Source organism: Bombus pyrosoma, linkage group LG1 (assembly GCF_014825855.1).
Source record: "Bombus pyrosoma isolate SC7728 linkage group LG1, ASM1482585v1, whole genome shotgun sequence".
In the NCBI taxonomy this organism is placed as follows: Eukaryota; Metazoa; Arthropoda; class Insecta; order Hymenoptera; family Apidae; genus Bombus; species Bombus pyrosoma.
In genome coordinates, this window is record NC_057770.1 from 1,369,252 (window position 1) to 1,382,020 (window position 12,769).

General features: G+C 32.5%; 2 protein-coding genes and 1 pseudogene across 4 annotated transcripts; all 3 read right to left on the bottom strand.

The window, feature by feature from the left end:
• Positions 1-1,044: 1,044 nt before the first annotated feature.
• LOC122565967 (Fanconi anemia group M protein) lies at positions 1,045-6,688 on the bottom strand. 2 transcript variants are annotated; one of them, XM_043722592.1, is made up of 13 exons: positions 6,208-6,688; positions 5,935-6,102; positions 5,663-5,835; positions 5,452-5,541; positions 5,122-5,346; positions 4,900-5,053; positions 4,704-4,825; positions 4,513-4,632; positions 4,277-4,442; positions 4,024-4,178; positions 3,701-3,950; positions 1,690-3,617; positions 1,045-1,609 (listed from the first exon to the last, which is right to left on the bottom strand). In XM_043722592.1, the coding sequence occupies exons 1-13, from the start codon at positions 6,227-6,229 to the stop codon at positions 1,358-1,360; spliced, it is 3,825 nt and encodes a 1,274-aa protein (XP_043578527.1). In that variant the 5' UTR covers positions 6,230-6,688; the 3' UTR covers positions 1,045-1,357. The 2 variants fall into 2 exon arrangements, with proteins under 2 accessions (XP_043578527.1, XP_043578518.1); XM_043722583.1 differs by having other exon boundaries at positions 6,192-6,688.
• A 332-nt stretch (positions 6,689-7,020) lies between these two features.
• LOC122566004 (zinc finger protein OZF-like) lies at positions 7,021-9,738 on the bottom strand. 2 transcript variants are annotated; one of them, XM_043722667.1, is made up of 4 exons: positions 9,397-9,738; positions 9,020-9,097; positions 8,798-8,941; positions 7,021-8,721 (listed from the first exon to the last, which is right to left on the bottom strand). In XM_043722667.1, exons 2-4 carry the CDS (start codon positions 9,080-9,082, stop codon positions 7,198-7,200), a joined length of 1,731 nt encoding a protein of 576 aa, XP_043578602.1. In that variant the 5' UTR covers positions 9,083-9,097; positions 9,397-9,738; the 3' UTR covers positions 7,021-7,197. The 2 variants fall into 2 exon arrangements, with proteins under 2 accessions (XP_043578602.1, XP_043578612.1); XM_043722677.1 differs by having other exon boundaries at positions 7,021-8,753; positions 8,846-9,097; positions 9,397-9,712.
• A 258-nt stretch (positions 9,739-9,996) lies between these two features.
• On the bottom strand, positions 9,997-12,597 carry LOC122567961 (annotated as a pseudogene).
• Between the last annotated feature and the right edge of the window lie 172 nt (positions 12,598-12,769).

The window sequence follows — 12,769 nt, forward strand, 5'->3', positions numbered from 1 at the left end:
GATCAACGCAAGAATAGAAAGAAGACTAAAAAGGAAACACCCAGCTGATCTCATAAAGGATATAAACTAAAAAACGCGAAGATGGCACCCCGCTGGGGGTAACCATCCACATGCTATTCAATCATATGTTATAACATTTTACCTAATGTCCCACTGGACAAATTGTAAAATTAAAAATAAACAATATAATAAAAAAAAGTTATCAGATGGGAAAAACCCAAAACATGTCCATCATAAAAGGCTGTTTTTCATCTAGAGCAAAGTCCACCGCCGCTCTAGTTTGGCGAGAGTCTTCTGCATATTCTGGTCATTAGAGTGGGTCATCATCAATCGGCATCGCGGATCGTTACCTTCACTTCCTGGACGAAAAGTGTGAATAACGAATCCGCGTTCTTCGGTCAAAGGACATACCCACACCAAGCTTTCCTCCGAGACACCTTAAGGGCAGCTCAGCAGTCTCGTTCTAGGCGGATTCTAACTCTCATCCCAAGTCTCCTTCTGATCCCAGATCAGTCTCAGTTCAATCTCTGTTTGATTCTGATTCCAAGTCTCATTCTCTCCGATTCCGAGTCCAGTACAATTCTCGGGAGTTACAGTTCAGCACTCATCGAGCAAGTGGTCAAGCAGTCATCACCACGTCTCACTCGGTCAAGCCATCATCCTGTGTTCGGTTGAATACATCTAGTCAACGCAACGATACCATAAGAGTCTCAGGTCGTACTCTCACGTCGTTGTTCGTACAAGCATTCACCATTGTATCACCGAAGTTGTTGGATCGATTAAATATATTGTAACCTGTCAACCGCAGCGTTATTTCAATTAATCACCCTTATTATCCCACAAGAAATAAGCGATCGTACGATTCGTGGCGTCGATTGGTCAATCGTAACGGGAATTTACGACTCCCGTTGGCGCGCTTCTTCGAGATCGCGTCTCCCCGCGAACGTGCGAAAATACACGTAGCTTTATATACCTTCGAGACTCAAAAAGAAAGGAAGATCGTGCAGATAAATTACCATCAGGGAAAATTATTTTCTTTTCAAATTCCAGCTAATAATTAACGGTTTAATCTTGATCAGGGATGAATGGAAATTTCACTTTTGAAATGACGTTTCCTCGTATACCTATGATTACATGTTGTTTGTTTTGTGTGCATTATGACTTACTGCTATTTCTTATCTTAAAAAAGGTTGTGATGACGATTCAAGTACGAAATCCGAATTATATGACTTATTCTTTATCTTCAATAAATAGAAGACTCGGTAATTTTTATGCTATATAATATATAATACAAAAGTGAAAAAAAAATATCGGTTTATCACTATGTACACTCGATCACGTTAAGGATACCTCACAATTACGTTAACAACAGTGATTCATCCTTTATCTGTTTGCGCAATATTTCAGTCTCGTCTTCGCTACTGCTACTAAAATAATTTATTATATTTCTCCGTTTACTTCTTTTCGCTTGCCGGTTCGATTGTTTATCGCGAGACCGTTTACGTTTTCGTTTTTCAAGCTTTAGTTCAGCCTTCTCTAGTTCAGACAGTTCGCTGTCCCGAGTAATATCTTCGCCGTCACTTTTATCTTCTGCTATACAAAAGGAATCCTGAAAAACAGCATCGCCACTTTTAAATTCATGCGTTTGCACATTATTTTTATATTTGCAAGACTATTTATTTTACTTACATTAATATAAGCTTCTGCTGTCTGAGTTGCAGCCTGTGAATACACATCTATACTAGAATTAAGCGTACGTGGCTGCTTGAAAATGAAACCACCCTGTCTTTTTATTGGGCTCCTAACGGTTTGTAAATAATGAGCGTGCATGTCAGATGTATCGTGTATATTCTGTGTATACCTAACAAAGTCCTCTAGATCATCATCGGTTTCAGAACTTTCATCCGTTGTATCGTTATTTGGGGAGACCTCCGCTTCCTCGCATATAAACTCATTCTTTGTTTTTCTTAACTTTCGGTTGCGATTACGCTTTCGGAAACATTCCACTTCGTTCTTGTGACTTTTATATCTTCTTGTATCGTTCGATTCGTTGACGAAGTAAATGCTTCTTTCCTCTTTTGCAGATACATCATCGTTCATCGAATCGTTCTTATTTCTGGAGCAACTGCTCTTTGAATTCCGACATTTTCTTACGTTTGCTAATTTTTTCGCTATAGTCGTACTTGGAGAAGCGTTCTGCTTTGAGATATCCATTGGCTTTTTAAATGAAATCCATTCTTCGTTATCTGAAAAATACTCTTCCTGATTGGTTTCCGCTTCTACCAATGTTTCACTCTTTCGTTTCTCTTCAAATGTGTTGGATTTCTCATAATTTTCTACAGCGTCAGTCGGAACTTCAAAATCGTCGTTCCATTCGAATTCTTCCATTTTTAACTCGGTATCGAGCGATCGATCGTTTGAACCGTTTGGATTTCTCGGTTTATCAAAATTCTGTTCATCTTTATATTCAATTGGGTTGGGTTCAATTTCTTTATCATAATTTGACTGGTCATCGATTTGCAGTAAGAAGCTTTCGTCTTGAAATATATCATCTTCGGATTCCTCGATCGTTTTCGAATCGATTGGATTTGAATTTAATTGAGGTATTTCCTCGATTGCTTGCGTTATGCTAAAAAGGCGATTATCTTCAAATTCAAACATTTTCGACGAGTAACTGCTCTTATCCGCCGTTTCTTCGTTACAATTTTTTCCAAAATCTCGTTTACATTGGTGTATTGGAGCTGAAGAAAAATTTTCGTTTATTTCGATCGTCCCTTCCAAACGTATATTGGTTTTTGATTTGAAATTGTGATTTAACTTTGTATCATTGGAAGAATTTTTTATTTGTACGTCGTTATTAACATCGGTATTTTTTGTACAATTTCGTTCAAAAATATCAGTTTCAGAATCATCAGATGTTTCATCCAATAGGTCTTCAAACGTACCAAATTCCAAATTTTGCAACGTGTTATTTTTATTTCCTGCTTCGCATCGATCGGAAGCGATTGAAAGATCACAAATAGAATGTATATTACTATTGTGAGGATTATTTTCTTCATTATCCAATAAATCGTTTTCGTTTGAATCACTACTATCGTCGAGCAAATCTTCAAATCTAGAACACGATAGTCGTTGAGATTTGTCAACGATTTCTGTTATTCTACTTTCCAATACAGATTCATTATAATACAAATCGTTATCATTGTTGTTCTCACTAGCGTTATCTAATTTATTTTTATTACAATTAAGTGGAATGACATCGTTTAATGTGATTAAACAATCAAGAATTTTAATATCAGGTACAGAAAATTCAAAAAAATCTTTTTTAGTAGAATATGATGATATGTAACATTTGTCGATTTTGCATTCATTCTTTATTTTCTCTTCTTTTTCAGAGATCCTTAAAGCGCATATCGTAAGAAAATCAACAGCCTCATTATCGCAAGAAAGAATTTTCACATCTGATAACGGTATAGTTTTACAACCGTTATTATTTTGAATTATTTCGGAATTAAACATTTCGGAACTACCCTTTTTGTGTTCTTTAGTTTGTTCGATTTTCAAATATTTCATCATTGAAAAATTAGCTCCATCTTTTTGCGATTCAAAATTGGATTCTAAAGTGCGTATACAATTAACGTATTTATTAAAACAACTTACAAAAAACACTGTAATGAAAACAATTTTACAAGATTGTTACCTGTATTGCTAATTTTTTTTAAGGTATTCTGGCATTTTTTTTCTGGTTTTTTATCTGATTTTCCTTTGTTCTTTTTATATTTTGTAACTGGACTTTTTGCCTGCACAGAAATCTGCATTCTTAGACATTCCGGTGTGAAAACATCAGGGATCATACGAGGATTGCTTTGATAAAGCGAAGAGAAAATATTACTTGTATTTAATATCTTATAATTCAAAGAATCTCTTCTAGCCATTGTGGATTTTAATGTCTATAATATAACAACATTATCATCTAATATATAAAGTATTTGAAATATTTTGAAATGTTATGTTTTTGATTACCTCATGTTCTTTCCCATCTGTGACTAGAATAATTATATGCCCATCGCGTTTTCGACCCGTTCTCCCCATTCTTTGTACTAACCGCGTAGGTGAATGTTGAGATACATCAAAACATATTATTAAATCTACTTCTCCAACATCCAATCCTTCTTCTCCTATTAGATATCAGGCGAAGATATTTCACAAAGCTTTATTTTCATTAACAGTGCGTTACTCCTTTATACATTACTATTGTATATATTACGCTACATACCTATACTTGTAGATATAAGAACATTAACATGATTATTTCTAAAATTCTCTAACGCTTTTATCTGTTGTTTTTGTTTCTGTCCAGCTTGGCCAACAAACATTTGTGGCCTTATTAATGGTCGGCATTGTAACAATAGAATATAAACTTCACTCACGATATCCCGATACTGTACAAGAGAAATAATAAAATAACAATAATAAAATTCTACTGCAGCAATGAACTTGAAAATCACAAACCTCGACAAAAACTATAGCTCTTGTATCGCTTTGTTTCTCTTCACTTTTCTTAAAATGATGCAGAAGTAGTTCTTTTAACTTGTCAAACTTAGTATGTCCAAATATAAGATTTTGCGGTATCTGAAATTAATTTTTGAGTTACATATAAAAAAATATCAAATCTCCTGCATTTTATATAAGTTTGTACGAACTTCCATTCCAGCTTCTTCACATAAAATCTGTATATCCGGGAATGGGCCAAGATACGTTGTAATATCTTCAAGCAATGTCTGCAATTGTGGTTCATCATTCATCCAAAACTTATCAGAATGATCTATTAGAACAATGAAATAAGTAGTTAAATGTAAATTTTATGATCAAACTGAAAACAAAATGGAAATTTCATACTTTGATAAAATTTATGAAACGCTCGAAGTCCATCTCTAATCATAAGTTCATAAGCATGGTACATTGTCATTAATATATTTAATGTCTTTATAATTTGCCCATAATTTCCTGATTTATGTGTTTTCTTTTGATATTCCTTTAATAAATGAAATATCTAAAACAATGAAACAAATCGTCTTACATTATTATTATTACCATCTAATACCTAGTAGTATAATTTACCCTTCCTTTCGAAATATTTGCTGTATGTCCATGAAGAATATTATGTTGAAGTAAAATTTTAACATGACGATCCATGATAAAGATATACCTCTCTTTGTATTCAGCTAATTTTTTGTTAAGTGGTACTAAAATTATATCAACTTTTCTTTTATTAATATAAGGTATAATATCCAAAGAGGTTTCATCTCTTAATTCTATATGAGCAATTAATAAATTCTGTAGCACCTATAAAAGATAATTTAGTTATTTGTATAAAATATAGTACAACTATAGAAAGTATTTTAGTAATGTCTATATACATTTTAGTAATATTTATATAACAAAATATACCTCATGAACGTTATCAATTTTATTTCCTGGTGTAGCAGAAAGGGCTAATACCCTGAAAGTTTGATTCTTTTCATTTAATATTCGAATGCACTATGAATATAAAACATACTGAACGTTATTCAACTTATTAATGAGTATTATGATTAAAAATTTTTGGTGTTCCTTTATTTATTTATTTATGAATGATAACTTCCTTGTGTGGAATAGATACCTCACAATAAGAATGTTTTCCTAATGCCTTATGAGCTTCATCTATAACTACACATTTTACTAAATCACTAGGTACAACATTTTTGTCTAAATCATTATGGAAAACCTGAGGAGTAGCAAATATTACTCTTTTTTTTGACCAAGCTATTTCACGTTGCTTGTGGTTGACTGCTCCTGTAAAAATATAATATTTTGATAGTAAAGTAAATATAAATATATAATTTATATAATATTTAAAACATTTCACGGATTATTAATATATCATTGATATACCTGTAAGCTCAATAGTTTCTATACTAGGAATTCCCATTGTATTATGACATGCGAAAATTTGTTGAGCAACTAATGGTTTGGTGGGTGCTAAAAATACAACCTTCCCACATGGATACCATCTCCAAAAGTTATACATTACAACCGCAGCAATAAATGTTTTCCCCAATCCTAATAAGAATAAAATATATATATATAAGAGAGAAATAGAATATATGTATATGCTTTTTTGTATGCAATATTTTAAAAAAATAATTTACCAGTGGGTAAACAAACCAATGTATTCTTGTATAAACATGCTTGAACTATATTGAACTGATAATCTCTGATAGGATAATTCTCAGGATATATCCACGTTTTACCAGCAGATAAATCAAATCCTTTTGTTCCTTCATCAGACGAAATACGAGAATTTTGTGATAATTCCATTTGCAAAGTTCTTCTTTCAATCAATTCCCAGTTACAGAGAATTTATATATCTTATCATTTTGGTATATTTACATATATTTTAATAAAGAATAACTTTTTGAGCAAATTTCGAAACGACTCGTATTTGCAAATAACTGTTTTTGTATATAATTAATGATAATTAGTTAACCTGTGAAATGAAAATTGTAATTTTGGTAGTAATTTGTATAGTAAACAATAAATTGACACAATGATCAAAATGTAAACATTATATATCTATTATATATGTACGATAAAACTTATTGAAACTTAAATTTTGTTCCTTTTACTAATCTGGTAGAAAAGCTACATCATACTAGGGAATTTTTTTACGTTGCACAAAGTCGTAGGATCAAAGATTTCCTTTGGTAGGATCTTCGATTTGTACGCATGTATGAAATTTCCGGAATTAATTTGGAAGTATTAAAATCATTTTCATATTGCTATTACCACAATTATCAATATGTTAATTATTGTAGTCGTAAAAAATTTTATATCGTTAATATAATTTATAACTTAATAGCTAATATAATTGTGGTAATAAACGTTCAAAAATCTAATATACATATGTTTTTACAAATGGAACACATTTCATTTGTCATATAGAGGTATTGGGGGGTAAAAAGATGGGATCGTCAAAAATTATTTAGAAATTAATTTATTGTACGTAAAGATATACAGAAAAGAATATGATCGTTTGGATCGGTCAGCATATAAAACAGATGTAGATAGACGTAATCATCTTTACGCGGCTATATACGAACAGCGCTTAATAGAAAGAAACTAAAAGCCGAAATATAATAGACTAGATCCCGTTGATTACGATGTATGATTTGTTGATAAATGACTATTTAATGCAGCTTTATGGGTGAACTTTTTTAAACAAATCAGGCATTCATGGGTTTTTTCGTTTATGTGCACGGACAAATGTTTTTTTAACGTTGCTTTATCCTTAAATATCTTCTGACATGCACTGCATTCATATGGTCGTTCTCCTGCATGTACTAATACATGACTATTTAACGTTGTTTTCTGAGTAAATGCTTTATGACATACATAGCATTCGTATGGTCTATCACCAGTGTGACTTAACATATGTTTCCGCAACGAAGATTTCTCTTTGAAGGATTTTTGACAAATATGACAGGCATGCCGTTTATCGCCAGTATGCACAAGCATATGAGAATTTAATCTAGTTTTTTCTCTAAAGGCCATGTCACATAGCTCGCACGCAAATGGCTTTTCGCCCGTATGTATCAAAGTATGTCGATTTAAATCCGATTTACGTGTAAATATTTTATCGCAGACTTTGCAATCATATTGACCCCCGGTATGTAATAGCATATGACTATTAAGATCTGATTTTCGAGCGCAAGCCTTATGGCATATCTGACATGCATGTGGTTTTTCACCTGTGTGGACAAGCATATGGGAATTTAATTTTGCCTTTTCGCGAAAGGTCATTAGGCATTCTTTACACTCGTATGGTCTTTCTCCAGTATGAACCATTGTATGCCTTATTAATTCTGACTTTCGTTTGTACGTTTTTTCACAAATATTACATGCGTGCGGTTTTTCACCGCTGTGCGCTAACATATGGTTGTTCAATGCTGTTTTCTGTGTGAACGATCTATGACACATTGTACACTTGAACTGTTTGTTTCCACTGTGTAATGTCATGTGCATATTCAACTTTGCTTTTTCCCTAAATGCTGCAAAACATACATCGCATTTGTATGGACGTTCCTCTGTATGAGTAAGCACATGACGATTTAGACTAGATTTCTCTTTAAACGTTGCGTGACAAACATCACATTCAAATACTCTTTCCTCTATGTTCAATGATTGATCATGCTCAGAATCTGGTCTTTTCATAAACACTTGTTGTAACGCATCATTGTCATATGGTTTTTCCAGCACATGCATTTGCATGTGACTACGCAAACACCATTTGTAAGCAAATCGCTTTTGACAGACATTGCATTCCAGTGGACTCATTCCAACATGAGTCAACATATGAGCGTGTAAACTAGAAGTATCCTGAAAATTTTGTTGACAAACTTCACATTGATTTCCACTACAGTGCATTCTCAAGTGAGTAACCATAGAATCATTATTCAAAAACCATTTTTTGCAAATTGAACATTGTATTTTATAAAATTTCGGTTGCTGTCCATTTTGACAAAATCCAGGATGTTTTTCTGCATCATGGACTTGAGCAAAGTTTGGATTGGTCAAGCACCTTTGCATAGCACCATCTTCTTTATCACACAAATTTGTGCTTGCAATTTGTGCCGTCCAATTTTGATGACTACTGGATTCCCCATCCAATTCGAGTTTTACCTAGAATCGTTTTGTTGGATCGATTGACTCTTCTACAAACAAAACTCAACTGCTGACAATTTTGAACGAAATTTACCATTTCATTAGAGAAGTCAACTTCGTTATTTTCGATAGGTAAAAATACCTTCTCGAATGTCCCAGAGCAGATGTCCTCCATGTAGTCTGGATCAAATCTATCGCCTGGTTCTTCTTTAAGTACAACGCTTACAATGTTTTCGTCCTTAAAGTAAGGTTTAAGTTAGAGTCCTTATGGAAGCATTGTATTGTATGGTGCTGCTGTTTCATAGAAAACGTTTACCATAACCTGACTGTCTATGTTTAACGCATCCATCGGTTCATCTTTCACTTTAAAATCTTCCATTTGCTATGATTTAGTCTGAAAGTGAAATTTGTTTATTTATCTGGTCTTATCATGTTTTGCATATAAACAACCTGATTATAGCATAAGAAGCACAAATAATGTAGTAGTAATGTTTTAAAAATGTAGTCAATAGTAGCGTACAGAGTCGTGTAACCTTAAATGTATATATACGGCGAACGATTTAGTCGATTCAAAGATTTTTACGCATGCAATCATTTTATTCGTAAGATTCTATTTCATACGATAATTCCGTTCCGTTATTTGTTACAACCAAACTAAGTGCACACGATGATTTTTTTTATATCTATACTTACTACGGAGATTACACATTTCACCCACAAAGCAGAACGAGCAAATCAAAATCTGTTAATTCCTATTCTGCTTGTTTTCCGTTTCAGCGTATTCAGTTTCTTGTACTCTTTACGATTATGCACATATCCTTTTATTTTCTTCCAAAAATTATATCTGTTGAATCGATCGATTTACTTCTATATCACGAAACTATACTGCGCGTTCTACCACACATGACAAGCACACGTTACATAAATACCATACATCTACTGCACAATTATATGTATGTAAGTACATACGTAAATTCGTTGCTTGACCATACCACTATCTAACAAGTTTTACACGGAACTGCAACTTGAATGATCGCGCTCGATAACGATATATTACAGAACACATCTCTTTCGATACATACTATATGTGTATATATCTATTTATGACGCATATCTATTAAAACAAAAAAAAATCAAGATATTTTTATTTCGGATTATTTATTGCAAATATTTTATATGAAATTACTCGTTTCTAATTATCTATTTTAATATCTTTTTTATTTTATTATATTATATTTTAGCACAATTGATAATATTTCATAGAAATATTATTATTTCCTAAATGTATTTTTTTATTTTATTTGAATAGTCGGAAGAATCTGTTTATTTCGATATATTCTACCTCATTAGAATAAATTAGATTAAATTGACGCATATTGTATCTTTACTGCTCATATAACGAAGAGAAGTATATGTGTATATATAGACAAAAATAATGAATTTATAATTTCTAACGTTAATTTATGTATTTACTTCTATTATAAATAATGATACTTATGATTGGAAGCACACAATGTTCTATCTATGTTTATCTTTTCTCCAAAAATTTATGATATATATTTCATAGAAAGGGCCTCGTTTAAGCATCTTTGGTGATATAAACTAGAGAGAACTCAATTAGATTGACTGGTCAATGTTCATAAATTGTAATGTCTTAATGTAACATTATCAGTAGGAAGGATGTATAGCTGAGTGATACTTCTAATATCTGAAACGACGCTAGGCAAAAGACAAAGACAGAAGAAGAAAAAGACAAGGAAAGAAAAGTAGGCTTACATTACAAAACATTAGCATCGTTAGAGGAAATAATTTTCCCGTGGTTAAATGGAGCGGTCTCTTTGATCTTGCCATGATTATAATCAAGCTTTTCGCTTTCATGGATTTCAGGCTTACCCACTCACATTCGTATGCAGTATCGTGTACTCCTTCGGACTATATGCATACATGTGTCGTAAAGAGACTTTGAATGAACACCAATAAATGATGCGACGAATCGTGAAAAGACGGTATTAAGCATCTTCACCTATTTGACTTACTAACATTTGTTCTGCCAAGAAATAAAGAGACGTTTGAAGAAATGTATTTACAAAATTACAGAATAAGTAGACCACCACTCGAAGTACGGTAAATCGCTCTTTCCCAGCGGATATCTATACATATTTAAGAAATATCAGAATTTAAATATCACTATCATTAACTTTGCGATTTGTTTCGCAATTATCCTTCGTAATTCTATAAATCAATTCACTTGCTGCGATTAATAATAACCCATAGATACAGGCACATATGTCGAAATTAATCAACAATGCGAGAAATAACAGCGTCGTCGATATATTTTCGATCACGTTAATCGCCCTATAATTATAGTTGTGTATATTTAATAAAAACATAATATAATACATATGTATTTGTAAATTGGAAAGAAAAATAAGAGAAAATAACGCAGACCTGTGTAACAATGTCAATCGAAATTCATATGTATCTGATGAGTCGTATGTGATCTTCTATAGTAGCTCCTAAAACGTGATTAGTAGTCTCATATCCATATCTCGAATTCTTCATATTTGCAAGGTGAAAGCGAAGATTTTCTAATTGGCCGCAAATATGAAGGATTAATACTCCAAAAAAGTTATCGACCCCGATATAACAAAATGACGCTATCAACAAATTGATGCATTGAACAGCGTACATTATTTCAAAATATAAAGTTTTGGAGACGTTATAAGGTTAATAAGTTGGCAATGGGAGGAGCTTTCTTGCATCTGTACCGTTCGTTACGTATCGAATAATAATATTGAATCTCGGTAGAATCATCAGCAGCCTTATCAAGATATATACTAATATATAACTGAATATATTGACTGTTCTTGCCACTCTTATTTTAAGAGAGCAACGAAAATCCGATTAAGATTAACAATAAACAAAAATTATTTGAGAAATATCAACTAATTATAAAACACAACTGCTGAATGTTCCATCTTTGACTTTGGCATATTCATCGCATTCAAACTTTTTTAAATGCTATTGTTATCGTTTCTTTTTTTTTTACGCATGAACAGCAATAAAAATGTCAAATGACAATGTAAAATACTCACGATAATAACCTTACAACATGGAAAGGATAGTAAAATGTTTAATGCTCTATTTTGTTCTCGGTCGTGAGAAACGAAATTTGTTTCTAACGTCGTTGCTTGTTAACATACAGGTTACTTTTTCACTTGTGAAAGTAACTGGAAACAACAACGATGAAACATTTTTTTGTCAACTTAACTTTTAAATAGACGGGGGAAATAGTTTCTCGTTTCTCCTTTCTCTCGTACATTTTTAATAGCTCTGATAGGTTCGAACGATCGATTAACTAGATCTTGTAAACGCTTTCTTTCGAAGAAAAACCAAACGTTTCACGTCGCGATATCATGAATGATATCTTCCTACTGTACAATTGTTCTTCGTACAATTTAACAATCTTTCCAAAATACAGATTGCAAATACAGCAAACTGCACATACATCTGATTTATACGTATAATATCTTTCCCAAATGCTATTTGTTAAACTCAAAACTCGTAATTAATATATGTAAGAACTGTTATACGTATATATACGTTTAAGCGAAAGTAGGTTTCGAAGGAAGACACACAACAGTGGAGATATTGAATCGAGTATTTTTATCATTCCGATCTCTCTCTCTCTCTATATATATATATATACAGGTATTAAAGTTCAGATATTTTTCGATAAAATTTATTTCAAAATTTAAATACTCGTATCCGTTCTATCTAAGATCAAAAATGTTCCTTTATGAACATTTCGCACAATTTCAAAAGTTTTCATTCAATTTGTCTCTCGAAAAAATGCGTTCCTAGTTCGCATAATATACAATACGTACGCTAACAGGCAGAGTTAGAATGATTGTGAATCGATGTATCCTTTCTTTTCGAATCATGATCGGCAATTGCTTTCTCCCGACACAGTTTTCTATGCGTTACGTTCTTTGTGGTAATCTCATTGCAGGTGCTACCTCACGCACATTTGAGTAAATTGTCACGAGCCAAATGCCAAGAAAGA

What these genes read in the sequence shown, in the direction of transcription:
- LOC122565967 (XM_043722583.1), bottom strand. Translation starts at nt 6,360, where the DNA reads ATGGAATTATCACAAAATTCTCGTATTTCGTCTGATGAAGGAACAAAA. An exon ending in ATTGGTTTGTTTACCCACTG is followed by an intron (nt 6,103 to 6,191) that starts GTAAATTATTTT and finishes TATTCTTATTAG; the next exon opens with GATTGGGGAAAACATTTATT. An exon ending in CAAATATTTCGAAAGGAAGG is followed by an intron (nt 5,054 to 5,121) that starts GTAAATTATACT and finishes TCATTGTTTTAG; the next exon opens with ATATTTCATTTATTAAAGGA.
- LOC122566004 (XM_043722667.1), bottom strand. Translation starts at nt 9,082, where the DNA reads ATGGAAGATTTTAAAGTGAAAGATGAACCGATGGATGCGTTAAACATA. An exon ending in ACATAGACAGTCAGGTTATG is followed by an intron (nt 8,942 to 9,019) that starts GTAAACGTTTTC and finishes CCTTACTTTAAG; the next exon opens with GACGAAAACATTGTAAGCGT. An exon ending in TTGACTTCTCTAATGAAATG is followed by an intron (nt 8,722 to 8,797) that starts GTAAATTTCGTT and finishes AAACGATTCTAG; the next exon opens with GTAAAACTCGAATTGGATGG.